The 18,922-nt window shown below is 34.3% G+C and overlaps 1 protein-coding gene across 1 annotated transcript in view; it reads left to right on the forward strand.

Moving 5' to 3' along the window:
* LOC129230371 (E3 SUMO-protein ligase EGR2-like) overlaps window positions 1-15,842 on the forward strand; it is a 35,900-nt gene extending 20,058 nt beyond the window's left edge. The window contains exons 3-4 of the mRNA XM_054864770.1: window positions 12,444-13,228; window positions 15,234-15,842. Coding sequence (XP_054720745.1) covers window positions 12,444-13,228; window positions 15,234-15,842 — 1,394 coding nt within the window. The remainder of the gene's footprint in view (window positions 1-12,443; window positions 13,229-15,233) is intronic.
* Window positions 15,843-18,922: the final 3,080 nt, after the last annotated feature.

Consider the following 18,922-nt stretch of genomic DNA (forward strand, 5'->3'; position numbering starts at 1 on the left):
AAGGAAATCCGCTTACAAATGTTTAGTACTTTGCGTCTGAAACTGGTAACTGCCGTACGCAATTCAAAAACAAACTTGACATTTACCATAGGCCAGTTGAACAAGCAAAGAAAATGTACATACATTGACCTTTAAGAGGCAAACGCGCAAGGCTGTTTGACATTAGGTATAATGAAAATGGAGTATTTGTAAAATGTCAACTGGGGAACAGTTTTAGGAGAATGCTACACTTAACCTATTCTTCGAAACGACAAGCGGGGGGGGGAGGGGGGGTACATAAAAAAATAGCAAGAAATTATTACGGAAAGCAGGCGGAACAGCTAAGTAGGTACACCTGCAATTATGTTTGCTCTCATAACTTCCGAAGGAAGAGTAAAAACAAATCCTAAAGTGGGGATATGATGTTATATTATTCCAGACGAATATAAAGTAGTTGGGGTTGTTTCGCAGAATCGTTGGAGCAAATTGGAAAAGAGGAAAATACACACGCTTTTCAGGTGATAACTTCATTATAGGTTTCTGGGAAACAAATCATTGTTGTTAGGGGAGGAGAGAGATAGTGTTTTGAGTATTGATTATATAATAACGATTTACGCAAAAGTTAAGCTATCTGCTTGATTTTACTTTTTCGTTTCATGCACAATTCTTTGGCAGGAGTAAATATTTTCTATTATGAAACTAACACCATTTTCGATATTTAAGAAACTAAAATTGACAAATGTATGAAATTTAAGTTTTTTGAATAATCAATTTTATATGAATAGAATGTTTTTATATTTTAGTGCTTATTCTTTTTTATGCCTGCAAAAAAAAGTTTTTATGCATACAAAAAATAGTTTTTATGCGCTGAATTAAAAATTTTATTAATCATTTCACAATTTTACACGACTATTTTTTTTTTACTATTAAGTATTTTATTGCGATTATTGTTATCATTATATTAAACTCGTTAGAAAGTATTATTACATTTTTTTTTCAAATGCATCTACATTATTTCGAAAATCAATTACAAAATTTGAATAACAGCTTAAAATTAGAAAGAACAGTGCTACTAAGAAAAAAAGTCACAATTATTTAATTATGAAACTGGAAATAAAATCTTTTTCTGAAGAGAGAAGGGCTTTTTACACCATACTTGAATTTTTATCTCACCCTGACAACAAAATTAAAAACCTTTTAAGCTCGTGTATATTTTCATGAAAATGTTTAAAAAATCATTTATATTGATGGGACATTTAATTACATATGAAAATTTTCATATGAACAGTCATGTGGAATAGTGTAAGCATTGGAACAGAAAAAAAGACTCTTAGAGAAGTGGGAAATATATTTCATATTATTTCGAACAAAATAAGAAATTAAAAGTAACAAGGGGTAAATGATTGGTGATTGCGTGTGTAACATATGTGAGATAAAACCAACCGTAGTTGACACCCATATTAGTAGTTGACACTGCACGAGTAGTTAACACTTACGAAAAAAAAATAATTAACAAGAGAAATTATAAAATTGTACAAAAATTTAAAACAGTGTTGAAATGTGCAATGCTTAGTTTTCAGCTTAATCTTAACCGATCTTCAGCGTCTGAGTTTCTGTCGTAAATTTATTTTTTATAAGTGTCAACTACTGGTGTGATATCAACTACTAGTGGTTTTATCTAGTAGAAAATTGAATTTTATTGACGCGTAAAACATCATTAGTTCGTTTATTGATATTGACTTGCACACTTCTAGATTAAACATTCAGCATTTTCGCTTCAGCAATAATGTTTATAATGGGCATTTTCTGAATTTCAAGAGCAATTCAGTGAAGCCCACAGATAATAATTTCTAAAATCATTTCCTCTTCCCCTTATCTGTCATTTATTTATTTGTAACAACTTCCATCGATAAGAGCGGCAGTAACAACGCTTTAACAACCGCAATATCGATAGTAGCGATAACGTGAGGATTGTTTATATTCTTTGAGTAGAAAGGGGGGGGGGGGCGCTCACCTTCCCACGTTCTGCCACGGCTGATGATGATCTCAGAGCGATATTATGGCTCTGTTTGTTTATTTGTGCGCTTCTTTCTTCGCTCCAACCCGTTCCTTATTTGATGACACGGGATGAAACAACACGAACAAAAAAGGGAAGACGTTCAAAAAGTTTTCGGAGGAGGTGTGGCCTCTTCTAGTTTTGACCAATCGTGGGCATCCTCGAGGTCAGGTTTGTGCCCCCAGTAGACGGGTTCCGTCGGTCGTTTTGGTACCTGTTGTCACACGTGCTTTTGAGGCTGAGAGAGAGATGTGGTAGGAGCATCCCGCTCTTCGGGAAACCTGTTGCGCCCGCGAAACTCCATCCGGTGTGATCGACTGCGCGTCAGCAGCGAGGGAGGAGTGGGCTGATTTTGACTCGCACGTGTTTTGGTGATCTTCGGATGTTGTGTTCGTGGTCCACATTGCGCATGTCTTCGAGTGAACAACATCTCTCCATGGGCTGCTGATTCTTCGGGAATTCATCTGCATCTTCTGATTTTTGTGGAAAAAGTCTCCTTAGCAAGCAGATCATCGAGATTTATTTGCGAAAAGAAAATTAGGTTCGGTGATGTTGCTGTCTACAACGTTTTCAAGTCTACATATCTTGGATAGCATCATATAATTGAAAGAAAAATTTGTTCCTCAGATTACAGAATTTAATAATATTTTACTAAAAAAGAAGAAAACATTGTGCTGATCGCTTAGAAGAAAACCATAAAATTTCTTGTACCAAAATTTGTTCGCTGATGTTACTGAGTACAACATTTCAAGTCCACATACCAGGAATACAATTACAATATAAAAAGAGTAATTTGTTCCTTGAAAAATAAAATATAGTTTACGTTGAAAAAATGTTTTTCTCTTAAGATATGTTTCTTTTTTTTTTTTTTTCATGACTTTAAGTTTTATTTATTAGATCAACTATCAAAAAGTTAATTTTATCATGTTTGTTTGTAAACTTTGTTTGGTAATCAGTTTTGAACTTCTTTATTTGGAAAAAAATTAACACTATGAAGCTGTCATTCCATTCAAAACATGAGTCTTTAAAGAAAGAAATCTTATCTTGTACCAACTGTTGCGGCAAAGAAAACTTTTGTTAATATCTGTCTAAAAGTATTTATATTGAGCCAACATATTTCGAACGTACATCAGAATACAACGGTTTTGTCGTCACGATGTTTAGGAGTACGTTGAGAGTGCGGTATTTTGTGGCGAAATATGTTTAGTTAAATCACTAATGTTTCATAATTATCGTTAGAATATTCGTTGTGCTTGGTGCAGAATACTTTATCGAATAATGTTCTTTAAAACTCGGAAAAGAGTTATTTTTAATGACATTTTGCTCACAAACTATTAAACAGAGCATAAAAACGCTATATAAAAGATAGTACTTTATCTAACAATTTAACCAAGTATTATTGTATATTAGCTACATCTTCCGCTAAAAAATTCATAGTGAACGAGAGAATCAGCAATTTCTCCGAAGTCAGTTCCAACTCAGCAATGTGATGAAAATGCTATTTGAATGACACTAGTTATTTATCCAAGGAGTTACTATTGAACCAAGGATTATTGTCAATCAAGGATTGTCATACTAGGAACATCATCCGTTAAAAAATTGATAGTGAAGGAATCAGCAATTTCCGAAGTTACTTCCAACTCAGCAATGTGATGAAAATGCTTTTTGAATGACACTAGTTATTTAACCAAGGAGTAAAAAAATATTGTCAAGGAACAAGCACTATTCGATAGTTGCTTCTAAATCAGAGACGTGCTGAAAACTAGCTGACTGTTTAACCAAGGATTATTGCACACTGGTAAAAATCTTCCGTTAAAAAAAATTGTGCAGGAATAAGCCCACTTTCCAAAGTTGCTTCCAACTCAGCAAGGTGCTAACACTGGACCAGCATCGGGGTCCACGTACCGGTGCTCCGACGTACCCGTGGGCCCCAATCGAGGGCCCCCCGAACCGTAGAACCGCCATGCCGATGGCTCAAGTGGACAATTGTTGCAGGCGATTCGCTCCTTGCCAAAGCCCGGTACATCCAGTCAGTCACCCGGGGTACAACCCTTGGTGGCCTTCGCCTGTTCCTCGTCGGACACCTGCGGTTCCTCAGGATGCCCACTATTACAGAAGAGTCAGAAGTAGTCATTATATGGGGCGTTATCCAGGTAACGTTAAGATTTTTTGAAATATCTTTAGTTTGCCCGTTGAGAATATTTTTGCTGTATGTGTCGAGGATACATCTTCTGAAACATAACTCAATTCTAGATTTGCCATTAACTAAAATACGCAACCTGCAAAAGCAATATGATTTATTACATTTGAAGGGCCACGGGGAAGAATGATCATAGTCCACCATGCTAAAATTTCCCTCATTACGTTTTGGAGTCTAAATTCTCGAATCATTTCCAAGTTAGCCTCATTCTTCACAGTTAAACTCACTCACAAGGATGATTCTTGCCTGAATAATGTTTCTCTTGAATACTGTCTGTAATAATCAACTGTCTGTAATAATAACATAGGTTAACGGGAGTTTTTTAGAAAAATGGACTTTGATCGTTCTTCCCCGTAACCCTTCATTTGCATTAATGGTAGGTTGGGTAAAAATAAGGCATCGCTGGCTGGCAAAAATAGTGACACATCTGAAAACATTTTAAAAACGTAATATTTAATTGATGTTTGGTGGCTTGTAAAGGATATAATTGATAGGGGCAGAACTTAAAAATTTTCCAACTTAAAATTTTATTTTATTTCCCATTTTTTTCGGTAAAGGATTTTAAAAGGAACTTTAAGTTTTAAAATGAGCAAAAGATAGTTATACCGAATCTGTGATTGAAATCTTAAAAGTTAACTATCAAGTAAAAAAAAAAAACTTCTTGCAAATTCAAACCAAAAGTAGATCTGTATAAATGCTGTTTCTAATTAATAAAACAATTGAAAATTCCTGTGAGCGCATCTTTAAGTAGTTAGCAATTGAAAAGTGATTTTTAGCTAACTTCGAAGGGGAAAACCCCTTTGAAGTTAGCAAGAAAAGTTTAGCAAGTTTGGAAGAAAAGCAATTCTAACTTAATATTTTATAAAAATAAATTTTAGCTGAAAATTGTGAAGTGAAACTTCAAATATTTGATAACTTTGGAAGGTCTAGCTTAAACTTAATTTCTTAAAAAACGTATTAGAAAATTTTATTTTAGTTGGTAAATTTATTTTAGTTGGTACATATACGGAATTAAGCATCCAAGAGAAGCTTTTAAAAAAAAGTTACAAAAGAGAAGTCAGTTGCACAGAAATTTTCAAGAGTTAAATGTACTGAATTTAAACACAAGCTTAAAATTCAAAAACAAATTCAGGTGAAAAGATAATTTATTCATTTTTATCACTGCGATTTAAACTTTGCGAAGAATAAACTTTAGTGCTGATTGGATGCTTTATATGCTATTGAGTGTCAAAACTAGATTTAATTGCTGTTAATGTGTAAAAGTATTTTTGAAACAAGCAATCATTTGCTTTTAAAAATACGAAAGAAATTTTCTAAATTAAAAAATTATTTTTCTGGAAAAATATCTTGCCCGTACCAATACGTCCAGGTTTTTTTTTTTTTTTTTTTTTTTTCAAACAATTTATCCCCAATAATTTTTAAATCAAGATATTAATGATATTGTTAAACATGTATCGTTCTAGTTTTGTGAATCGAAAGCTTAAACAAAAGCGACAAAGATAAAATTTGTTCAGCAACAATTTCTAAGTAGTTACTTCAATTTTTTTACCGTTAAAATAATCTGTCAAAACATAACCCAAATATGTCATATAAAATGTGATATTTTATATTTTCTGTCAGTAAAAAATTTCATCGTAATTTTGTGAAAAAAGACAATTGTTATAGTTTCTACTGTTACTTTGATTTCGTTAAATAAATTATAACAATAATTCAAAATCTAGTAACCGAAAAGTCCTGCGAAATTCCTTGTCTGGAAATACATGCACGATATTAAAATTGTGGTAGCTTTGTGTTTTTAGAATAAAACATTTTTTAGAGCTTATTATTTCGATGCTGGATCAGATTAAAGCTAGTGCGTATTTTATCTGTTGAAATAAGGCGGTAACAGTTCTACGTATTAATCTTTAAAAAGTAAATATATCTTATTATAAATTTCTCTAATTTTTGAAAAGGACCTAATATTTGATAAAACGTCTAGAGTGACATAAACCTTAAATATTGGTGTATTCGTTTGGGAAATTTCGTTTAAAAAATAGTACGAATAACGAAAAGCAACCAATTGAACTCCGACTTATCCTATCCTTCAATAATGCGTTAAATTTCAAGTTTTATTGATAATGACCTTTTACGTTTTGATAAAATAACATTTATATATTTATTTATGCATCTATGTGCTTCACGGACTGTAAAACGATACTTTTCTTCAAGAAGTAGGCTCAAAACTTCTTGTGCATCTTATACTCGAAACTGACATAAAAAGGTCCCGTATTAGATTAGACATTATCTCCCTCTTCAAAATATCAGGGTGTAGAGAAAACTGGTTGACAATTTTTTTGGATTTTAAAATGTCAGTTCGGTTTAATAAACCATTAAAAAATATATCTTCTTAGTCAATCATTTAAATCTAATAATAAATGTTTAAAATATTATTATCAATAATAATTCCTTTGAAACTAAGGTGCGTTATATAGTAGTTGAAAAAAAATTAGTAAATTGGAAAGAATGAATGGAAAATTTAGTTTTTCAGAGTTTTCTATTTATTTCTGTATTTATCGTTTTATGTTATCTTATTTGTTTCAAAATTTTTTATCCGCGCGCGCACACACACACACACACAGATAAATATAGTATCAGTGGCGTCGCAATGGGGAGGCGAGGGGGCGATCCGCCCCGGGTTCAACCCGTCTGGGGGATGAGACCCAAAGTAGAATTACAAGTTTTTGAAAAATATAAAACTAAAATGCATTTTTAAGACTACAAATTTGAAAGTTTTCCTAGGAGGGAAGGAGACTCACGTGCCTCCGTGACCCCTATTTCACATCATGGAGTAAATAATATAATCAGGATTAGGATCATCTTGTCAAAACTTAGTGACTTCCTCTCAAACCAAAATCTGAAATCCATTATTTGCCCCTGTGTTTGAGATACCTTGCATCGACCCTGCACATTTGCATCTAGGGTATACAAACAGCGTTCATAATTTTTTTTGTCTTTTGCTCATTAACATACTTAAAATTTCCTAATAACACAAATGTAGCAGTTTCTGAAAAGTGTGTAAATATGCATGCTTTCATCGAACATTAAAACCTTTTTTTTTTTCGCGTTTGTAGGGGGGGGGGGAATTACCACATATTACCACCCCAGGTGTCGCCCATGCTAGGTACGCCACTATATATAGATATATATTTATTATAATATGTCGTGCTGCCGTAATATCTTCACCAATATTGGAAAATCTGAAAGAAAAAAGTCATTTATCAACAATTAATGAATTCCCTCTGAAGACGAATGAACTTCTTCATCCTATTAGTTTAAGAACTCCTTCTCAGAAAGTCCCCAACAGATAATCTCAACCCTCCTCACTCGAAATGTCAAGGTACTTGCTTCCTGAACCCTCAGAGGAGCGCACTTTTCCACCTGTTGAAGAGAATCGAGTAGTCAGCTGCCGTCCGAAGCGCCCCCAACCGTCCCGTCACTAGCATCCTCGGGATAAAAAACTCCCACGCTGTGTACGGATCGTCTGCGTGGGAGTTTTCCGCGGAACAGGGATAGAGCGAGCTTACCAGCAACCTGCCTGCCGGCGAATGATAGCCACGCGCGAAGGCGTTCTCTCCGGATCTTCCAAATTCGAACGGGATGGGGGAAGCCTCCGAAGAATCCCTATTCCATCTCTCCTCTTGTTTTGATTTTTCTACGACAATGAGGACGATTTCCGATGATGACACCTTACGACCCTCCTGAGGACAACCGCTCGCCAGTAAGCATCATTTATTCGATACAGTGTTTACCTTCTCAACTCGTCTGGCATATGTCTTTACCTCACCCCAGGGGTCGTTGCACCCCATGAGCTATCTCAACCCACATCCATCCCCTGATTCTTGCAAAAGGCATACCTGTAAAATATCTTGAAATTTGTCGTTATTGATTGAATTGATATTACTAGAATACAAGATCGCTGTCATTGTTGGAATATTGCTTTTGGACAACGACTCCCATGTGTGTCGCATGTTCTAAATATTTTCCACGAAAATTGCTTTTGGAGATTTATTTGTAGTGGAATTAACTCTACTGCAAAAATCAACTGATAAGACTTATGTTTGTTGCTTGCTTGTTACTTCTATAATGCAATTCATTTTGCTTTTGCTTAGTGTTCTCAATTCTCTGCTTTCCAAATTCATGAATGGGTTTATCCGGTAACGAACTTACTCAACCGCCATTGATTTTTATTGAAGATGACCTGGGAATTGAAAAAATCCTTTTTTCAAACCATGTCGCATAACTATTGCATTTGGATGATTAATATTACGATCTGGATTATTAATTTGTGTGCTAAAAGTAATTAATATGTATTCCGATTTATGGTAAAGTTATTGCGCCTTCGTACTGCGCATATTGGGGAAGTAAATTGCTGTTTCACAATTGTGCTTTGAGTGAATCCATTTAAAAACTGCTGAATGAAACAATTGATGTATGCAGCTACTCACTAGTTGAAAATGTTTAACCAGATATTTAGTCAACAGTTGCATTCATATTTTAAGAAACTAATGCAATTTGAAAGTTTTTTTTTATGCAATAACCTAAACTAATGTGGTGTCGAAATCTGTTTCTTATATTGCATACATTGGAGAAACATCACTGCTCTAATTAACGATGTTGAAATGCAAGTTAATATATATTCTGTATCCTGCTTATAATTGTGTTACATTTCTGTAGTTCAAATGAAAACATATATTTTCTAAACGTCAAGACTACTTTAAAAGTCATATTTTTTTATGATGTAACCAATTTATAACCATCTTTCGAGTCAAAAACAAAAGATAAAAAAATCATAAACATTAGATGGCAACCATAAACGATGCGTACAGTTCAGTTAAATTACAAAATAAAGGATACTTGACTATTTCGACAAAAATAGGAATCATTTTTAAATGATTTTCATACATATCTGAAGTGACATTTATGTTTTCAAGGTATCATTAAGCTACACATTTTTCTAATTGTGGATCCTGTGTTGACGCCCAGCTGTTTGCAGCTTTTCGTATCCAACCTAGTTATCTCAAATCTTAACCAACCGATATTTTTATTTAAAAAAAGTATATGTAAATTGGTAGACATTATGAACTAAAAAATGCAAAGTTTCAAAAAATAAAACTTCTATTAAATCTTTTGAACGTGTTGTAACAAATACCTTACAAAACATTAATTAAACTTTAAATCAAAGCTTTAACTCTGCTATTATTGATTTTTAAGCATTAAAATAAAGCTTTAAATGGGTGCTTTTGCTCTGGTATCATAAATATATTGTGATTAGAATGAACTCGATGTCGCTTAAGTTGTATATTTTACCTAATGTTTTTTTTTTTTTTTGTAATTTTAACAGGATTATTTTTGAAATTAAACTAAAAATCATACACATTCGTTTATTATTTTGACTTTGTATACTAATTCTCTTAATTGTTACATTAAGATTTATGAAAATTACAACAGCTAAGTTTAAATAAGCATTGAACATGTCTGTGCAATATTTTAACTTGCTTAGTGATTGTTTGCAAAATCTACTCGACAGCTTATTTAAACAAAGGTTTTTTAAATTATTTTTGCTTGCAGATGACAATTCTGAGCAAAGAATAAGTGCTCTCAGTTAAAAGATACAAATTATGCAATCATATCAATAACTGAAGCATACTTTTTTAATTAATATATTTTCACTCGTTATGCTGTGGTGTAACTTATTGACTCGAAGTAGCTATTCTTACAACTTAATATAACTTCACATGTTATCATTTTTTTATCATTAATAAAATTATTTTGCATCTTAATGTAGAGTAGCTTAAGCAGGAAAAGTTTTACTAACTTTTTCGACATCTATAACTCCTGATGTATTTTACACCGAAATTAAGCGATTTTCAGAAACTATAATGTGAAACAGAATTATATTGTTTTTCAAGTACTTGCTATAGTATCTAGTGTTCGAAGAAATGAGCACAATTTTTTTTTCTTATGCAATTACTTAAAACGTTTTTCATGGTAATATTTTACTTTTATATAACTGCTTATTGTCATCTGTAGCTTTCTTTTATTTATAAATTTCTAAAAAATTTGTAAAAACAAATTTTTCTTATTCATCTTCACTTTACTCCGTTCAGCTGAATATATTTAAAGTATGATGAAATGCCATATTTTGTTGCCTCGCTTAAACAGATCCTTGTGCAGTGATCATAATAAACGGAGATGAGTTTATATTATCATTATTATTAAGTATTTTTTATTTATTATGTTGCTTTATGATGCAAAGCATATCAATTCATGCAGTCGTTCCAATCTGTTTACTGCCAAGTGGCAACTGCAAACCACAACCAACAATGAACATAACTAATCAAATTGCAGTGATTTTCGGAAAAGCGTAACGAAATCGAATAGTTTTTGGTTAAGGTTTTTAGTGGCTGATGGTTTGCAGACGGCGTTTTCTGTTGATCGAATGTAACCTGCGCTTAACATGTAAATCCTGCTAGTTGGTCCTACTTCGGATAAGATAGTGAAGCTACATTTACAGTGCAAGTTCACACTTCAAAATTTCCTTAAAAATATTTTATTTTAGTGTTTAAGAAACGGCATCTTTTATAAAAGAATCAATCTATCTGTCTTTATCAATTGAATATAATGAATGCCTCTCAATGGTATGCATTTTTGAAAACTCTGAAAAGGGTCAAGTGCTCAGTTTTTAGGGTTAGTTGTGGATCACCACTTAGTAATTAATTATCACATAACTAATAACCCCAATTATAATCACAAATTGGCTTCATTAGTTTAATTAATTAACTATAATTTCACGAAATAATTCTAAATTAATGAACTAACAGATTATACTTTAAAATAAATTCTTTGATATTAAAATCTGAAACTGTTGAATCGTAATTTTCTGAGTAATGTTATGAAATTTCAAATTTTTTGCGAAAAAAATTGGCAGCTGGAAACGTAAATCTTACGCCTTAAGATTGTAAGGTTGTGCAAGTGCTTCTTTAAAAAAATTAAATTAAAATTTTATAAATTTGAAATAAACAGAATTGCTTTAAAATTTCGCTTCAGTACGCTTTTAAAAATGTCTCTTCAAAACACTAAGACAATTGTAAGCTTCTACCATGAGCACTTTTTGAGAAAAAGGTACATAAAGGTTACTCCACTTTAGCATTTCACGTATACAGAGTACCGACTCACTCCCCTTAAAATATTGTATTTGTATCCAAAGTTTAAAAAATAATAATTAATTTAAAACCACCTAAGATGAATTTATAACCAGGTTCAAAGTAACCTTGCTGCATAGAGTAACTTTGAACCAAAGGAGGAATATGAGGTAAAATTTAAAAAAATAGTCCAAAAAATATATTTAGGTGAGCAATAATTGCATACATTGCTAACACTATTTTTTTTAATGTATTTTTGTGTTTCTGATAAACACGGAATTATTTTAGATTCCTCACAGAAATATTTTTGCCGTGAATTAAAAATTGTCACAAATAATAGCAATAATATTTCGGAAGAGAAACACTTTATTTTAAATAAAGACGTTAATGTCAGCCACAAGAAGTACATTAGGCCGTAATAAGGCTTCGTGTGAAATCCAGTGGAAGGTGGTCACTTTCATGTTAAGTGCAGAGAAAAAACTCTACGTGGTAGAGGAAAACTTATCTACAATTTTAGAATTAGTATGCAACTCAAAAGTGGGCAATGTCACGGCAACATACGTTGCACTAAATACTCAACAAAGACTTCAAATATACCATGTTTTTATTTTATTGCAAGAACTTCATGAATAACATGAACTCTACTTCTATAAAATGCAATTAGATTTTGATGATTTCCATTAACAATATTTAAATAAAACATTTTGCAGAGTAATGGACAAGATACGTCCGTTAATGAGCCTAAAAGTATTATTTAAATATTGTTTCTGATATCTTCAAAATTTAATTGCATTATATAGTGTCCGTCTTCAAAAATTAATGCATTGGAAAATAATATAACATACTTGGAGTCTTTGTTAAGTGTTTAGAGCAGCAAATAATAGGTCTATTAAAATGAAATTGCCCAAATCTAAGTCAGCAGAGATTTTGTAAAAAACATTTTCCTCTGCGTTGTTGTAGTGAGTAAGATTTGAATGACTTTAGAAACCAAGAGCACGAAAGTAATGAGTTTCTGTTTTTCTTGCAGCCGAGGCCGCGGACCCCTTAAATGACCGGACGGAGTGTGTGGGAACTATGTTCCCCGGCAGTCACAGCAACTCCCCGGTCGGCCGCATCAGCTACCGGGGCAGCTTCACCACCGCCACAACGCCCGTCACGTCGGCCTGTTCGTCCTCCGCCTCCGGTGGTGGGCTCTCCCCTTCCGACTGGCTCCACAGCCCGTCCTCCGGCTCAGAGAAGAGCCTCCTGACCCCCCTCATCAACATCATGGCCACGTCCACTCCTACACCACCTCCGCCATCCACGCCTCCACTGCACCACCATCATCAGCACCACCACCATCCCTACGACGAGGACACTGCGCAGCAACAAGCCACCTTCCTCTCGAGCGGGAGTCCTTCTCATCAGGAGCAACAGCAGCAGCAGCAGCAGCAGGAACTGCTCGACCAGTTTGCAGTCGTTGTGTCTCAGCAGCAGTTTGACCCCGTGTCCTTCGCCCTTAAGCAGCAGTCCCCCTCCTATTCGACGTCGACGTCTTCCACGTCCGATCTGATGGGAGTCGTCAATCCGGACGACATTGTCTACCACCGCTCCTCTCCATCCTCCGTGAGTGCGGGCAAGTACCACTGGACGACGACGTCGGCCGACTTCTCCCTCTCACCATCCATTCTCGTCCCCAAGATGGAACCCCTCCCCGAAGAGGCCGGAGCAGTTGCATCCTCCTGTTCTTCGGCGGAAGGCACGACCACCATGCTGCTCACGAGTGTCCCATCATCAGCCTCCCTGGCGGAGTACAATCAAAGCACTAGCAAAGTAAGACTCACTTGTCGATCATTCATTCAAAATAATATGAACCACAAAACTACGAATTACTATCCCATACTCTGTTAAAAATAAAATTCGATGCTTCATCAAGAACTTGGTTCAATCTAGCAAAATTTAGCTGCAACCATGTTATTGGTGACGAATTTCACCAATGTGATGGTGCTTTTAGAAACTGATGACTACGAAACGCACCATTAAATTAGTGAAACTTATCACCAATGAAAATGTAAAATGTTTCATCAGGAAATTGGTTATTTCTAGCAAACTTTTAGCTTTAACCATCTCACTGGTAAAAACTGATGGCTACCAAAAGCACCATTACATTAATGAAACTTATTGCCAATGAGAAAGTTCAATGTTTCACAAAGAAATTGGTTAAGTCTAGCTAACATTTAGCTGCACCCATCTTATTGGTAATGAGTTTCACCAAGGAAATGGTGCTTTTACAAACTGTTAAGCATCGGAAACACCATCACATTTGTGAAACTTATCACCAATTACATGATTGCAGCTCTTTTTTTTTTTTTTTGCTAATTTCTTGGTGAAACATTCAACTTATATTTAACTGTGTAGTCAGAGCTAATGCAGAACTAAAAAACATTTACAGAAAACCCGAGTATAACATCCAGATACTCATACTCCAGTTCCACCCATAATCGGGATTAAAAGTAAACTGTCCGTACCTGCCTATAATTCTGTCTTAGCAACGGCTTAGAGCGGTAACTTAACTGCTTATTTATCCAAGTTTTACCAACTTTTTACGGGATGCGCCGAACTATGCTTACAGACTATACGTAAATTAATTTTAGCTGCTAGTAACTTTCGACGTTTTCAGACAAATCTCTTTTAGAGAACTTGAAATGTTTCTTTTCCCTTCCACTTTAGTGGCATCAGAGATTAATAGATATGTCTAGTAAAAATAAATGTCTATATTTTTCTGTGGGCCTTTAAAAATACAGTTTAAAAGGGAAACGTTCCCATTCTTCACTAGTTGTCCTTATCTGTTCTACATGATATAGGGTGTCAAATGTTTAGTCTTATGGGGAAAAAACTTAAATAGCATGCATATATATATATATATTTTTTTTTTAGCCCTTCACGTTTCTGATGTTTTAGCAGGAGAACGTTTAAAAATTTGATGTAACGTTGCATGACTAATATTTGTCTTTTAAAGTCGGTCTAGTAGAACTTTAAAATCACTCTTCTACTTCTATTGTAGTCTAACCTTCCGCTAGTAGAAGATTAAAAAGTTCCATGTGTGTGTTGAAAATTGATATCCCTAATAGCACAGTGACTGACATGGAACCCTTATGTGAAAGTCATGTGATACTCACATAAGGGCCTTCATAGCGTGACGGTCGTGAAACGTCACTGTAAAGTCATCGTCAGGTTGCAGAACTTCTGAATGTTAGTCCGTTTCGACGTCACTAAGAGACATTGCAGTGACGTTTTCACAAAGTCATGAAGTAACCGGTCATAAATTGCTGCAGTGAAGTCTTATGAATTATGTCCCAAATGTGTCACAACGTGGCGCCTGTGAGACGTCACAGTTATGTCATTTTGTGACCGTGACCACAGTGGCGGATTTACCATGTAGCAAATGTCGCAATTGCGAGGGCCCTCTATGACATAGGGCACCGATGGGAATAAAAAAAGGCGTGTGATAAATTTATAATGTACGCATAAGGCATTCATGGAGAATTGATAGCGAAAGTAAACAAAGAGGCTTACTATTTGGCCCACTTCCACTATCAATTCTCGCTGAATGCACTATAGTACTGTTGATCTCTTTGAAGGCTTCAAAACCACATTGCGACGAGCCCCTAAACCAGTAAATCCGCCACTGCGCTATCATTGTGACGTCACCTTAACTTTACCGTGACATGTTGTGCTATCAGGGGTTGTTGCAGTCTTCGTGCTTCCGAAGATGATTGTGTAACTCGTCACCTTTTGTTTCATCCAGGATGTGATGGAGTCTTGTCGGTTTTTGCAGGGCCACGAGATCCTCAGCCAGGCCTACCAGAGCAGCAGCGTGCCTCTGAAGCTGTTGCCGGTCAAGCCCCGGAAGTACCCGAACCGTCCCTCCAAGACGCCCCTGCACGAGCGGCCCTACGCCTGCCCCATCGACAGCTGCGACCGCCGCTTCTCGCGCAGCGACGAGCTCACGCGCCACATCCGCATCCACACGGGCCAGAAGCCCTTCCAGTGCCGCATCTGCATGCGCTCCTTCAGCCGCTCCGACCACCTCACCACACACATCCGCACGCACACGGGCGAGAAGCCCTTCACCTGCGAAACCTGCGGACGCAAGTTCGCGCGCAGCGACGAGAAGAAGCGGCACGCCAAAGTGCACCTCAAGCAGAGGTCGAAGCGACAGCAGTCCTCGTCGCAGGGACAACCGCCGGTCACCACTTTGGCGGTGTCGCCTCAGCAGCAACAGCAACAGGGCGGGCTCCTGCTGCTGGACATTCCACCCTCCACTAGTCTCCTCGCTGGACCCCTCGCGACCCCCGTGGTCACCACCACGTCAGCCACTGCCCTCAGGTGTGATGTAGCTTTGACAGACAGTTCGTGTAAGAAGGAAGATTTGGAACGCTTCTAAGTGGTGTGGTTGTTGTCGTCCGAACGCAAACTCAACTCCATGACAAAGGGCGGATTCAGGAACACGTCGCTCTGAAAAACAACACGCTTTTCAGCGCGATTTAAATAACACGGAAAATTCCACACTTAAAAAAACAACACATTTTTCAGAGTTAGGAGCTATAGCTGGAGTGCAGTTCAAACATTCGATTGTGTTCAGCATTACTTAAAATAAAGTTCAATGTTTCACCAAGAAGTTGGTTAAATCTAGCAAAACTTTGCTGCAAATATCTTATTGGTGAAACTTAATATTTGTGACAAATGCTTTTTTTCAATTATAACATAATAAATTTCATCGTTTCTCAAATGTAAGTCCCGCATGGAATTTCTCTGAAATTAAAATGCGAAATTATTTTGCAATCTGTTGTACAGTAGAAACTGTACTTGGGGAAATCTTCAAATCATTCTCCTACTTTCCAAAATAAAAATTTCTTTTTTTATTTTTATTTTATTTTTATTTATTTATTTATTTATTTATTTATTTTTATTATTATTATTATTATTATTATTTGGAGATAACTGCTAAATAAACAGGAAAATCCACTAAAAATACGCTGTGCCATGAGGATATTTTCAAGTTGCGTTAGTCTAAAACACAAAGCGGCATTGTGCAAATATTTTTTAATTACTTTAAATCAATAACAGATGCTAATACAGAGTTCTGCACATTTTTAGCCAACATTTTTAACTACTAAATACAAGAATACACTTGTATTTCCGCATATAATGCGATGAGAAACTGCATTACAAACTGATTTTTCCTGAATCCGCCTATATTCAAGAGAGCTGGTCGATTTTGTGATAGTCACATGCTGTAACATCATCATTTCATTGGCTTTTTCTGAGCTCAATTTTACTTGTAAGAAAATAGTAATACTAATTGAAAAGTATTTGAACTTCAAATACGTTTGTTTTATAATTCTATTGTTTCATATGAGTCAAAATGGAAATATAGGAAATTAAACATTTTAATTGCAGCAAATCATATTTGAATACTTAATATTGGAAATACAATGTCATTTCCATGCTTCTCGATTCAGAAATCAACATTTAGAACTGTCAGATAATGCTCCTATAATCTAAGCTGGCGCACGATCGGGCATTGCTTGGGCTACCATAAATATTTCATAAATTCACTTATAGTTGTTTTAAGTATGTATACACTATTAGTATTTTTTACTTTAAGGAAATGAAATAATTCAAATTAAATTAATAATAAAACTAATTTTTTAGTATTCTGGTCTTAATTCTGTCAGCACTTAGGTGCTTTGTTATGTTCTACGTTTAAATTAATTTTCATGTACACAAACAAATATCAATTCTAAATGCTGCCATTATAGCGCCAAACTTTCAGCTATATGAACTGGTGGGAACAAATATTAAATTAGATCAGATATGATTATAGGAGATACTATTACTTTCGATGAGTAAACTGTAATTTAGTATAAATAGTTATAATCTAATTATCTGTACAGAATTTTCATTTTTATGTGTATGAAACTTTTATCATTAAAACCAACTAGTTGAAGTTTTCGTTCTGACGACGTGGTCTATCTGAGTATGGTTGTGTATTTTTTTTTAAAAAATGTTTACATTTCAGTTCATTTTCAATTTCACGTCAGATTTACATATTTCTTTTCTGCACTGTAAGTAGAAATTTTAAGTGATATTCAGCTTTTGAAGCTTGCATATTTTAAGGCCAGTGCCTATTTGTGTAAATGTGTTTCTTGCAAAAATCAAGATTTTAAGCTACAGTAAGGCGTGAAAGTGATATTTTATTTATTTTTTTTCTCTCTGTTATTTTTTGAGGCAGCTAAACCAGTCCATATTTTTCACATGACAAACATGAGAGATTTTATAGTAGGAAATGACAGTCAATTTCGACTGTAAATATGTTTACTAAAATAAGAAAGTTATAGTTAACAATTGAACATTCGAGCTTGATATCTCTCCTTAAAACAGAAAAATTACTGGAAAACGTTTAAAAATTCAAAAATGAAATTGTGACGATATATAATATGTATTTTTAAAATAAAAAATCATTTAGGTAATAATAAGAAATGCGTAAATGTATTTTTTCCCATGATTGGTAAAGTGAGTTTTTCTTTTACACTATATTCGAAGGAATTTCTTTTAAAAATAAAGATAATATTTGTTTTAAATTTCTCTCTATGAAAGTTAAAAAGCTGTTTGGCTTTAAAAAAAAAAAATACTAAATGCAAGTTTGTCTCGATGGCAAATGGAATTTCATTTAGCCAAAAAAAAAAAAAAAATCACTTGTTAGAAAAGAAATTTAATTCACTGTTGCAGTAATTTTAATCATTTTGCAAGTTCTAAAATTATTGAAATTTTATGTGTATATTTATCTAACTTATTAATGAAAAAATTACACAAGATGTACATGAAAATACAGGTAATTTAGATTTTTTTGTCTTTCATAATGGTGCCAATCTACAATAAAACTCAGGTATTGAAAATTAATCTAGCTCCAAAAACGGTATTTTTATAGATTCATTTTCAACTTTTGAATTTACAGTGATGCTGTAGTTTAAAATGTTGATTTAATATTACGTTCTGTAAGTATTAATTACATTCTATGAAGGTGCAGTGAAAAATAACTCTTTTATCTCAAACATTTCAAACACGAAATTCTATTTTTTAAACAAAATAGTTCGAGTTGTACGTTTTGTACATTGCATTCACGAATTATTTTTACAAATCTATGATGATGAAAGTAATTTTTGTGCTTTTATGTTATGTAAAAAGAAACTGCTATACTACGTTTTATCGATGTAGATATATTAATTTTAGATTATACATGTTAGTTAACGAAAAATAATTTACTCTTAAATTTTGAACGCATTGTGAGGTTTTTTTTCCGAATACATATTTTTAAATTATTTCTCTATGCTTAAGAACTCTAAGTTATTCTTTTTGGAAAATACATTAGTTTTTTAAGTGCAAAGAAAACTGATTATGGACGAAACTTTTGCAGCTATGTTCCGCATTGTAGCAATTTCATTAGAAAAATAATATACAACT

The sequence above is a fragment of the Uloborus diversus genome, chromosome 9, assembly GCF_026930045.1.
Source record: "Uloborus diversus isolate 005 chromosome 9, Udiv.v.3.1, whole genome shotgun sequence".
Classification (NCBI taxonomy): domain Eukaryota; kingdom Metazoa; phylum Arthropoda; class Arachnida; order Araneae; family Uloboridae; genus Uloborus; species Uloborus diversus.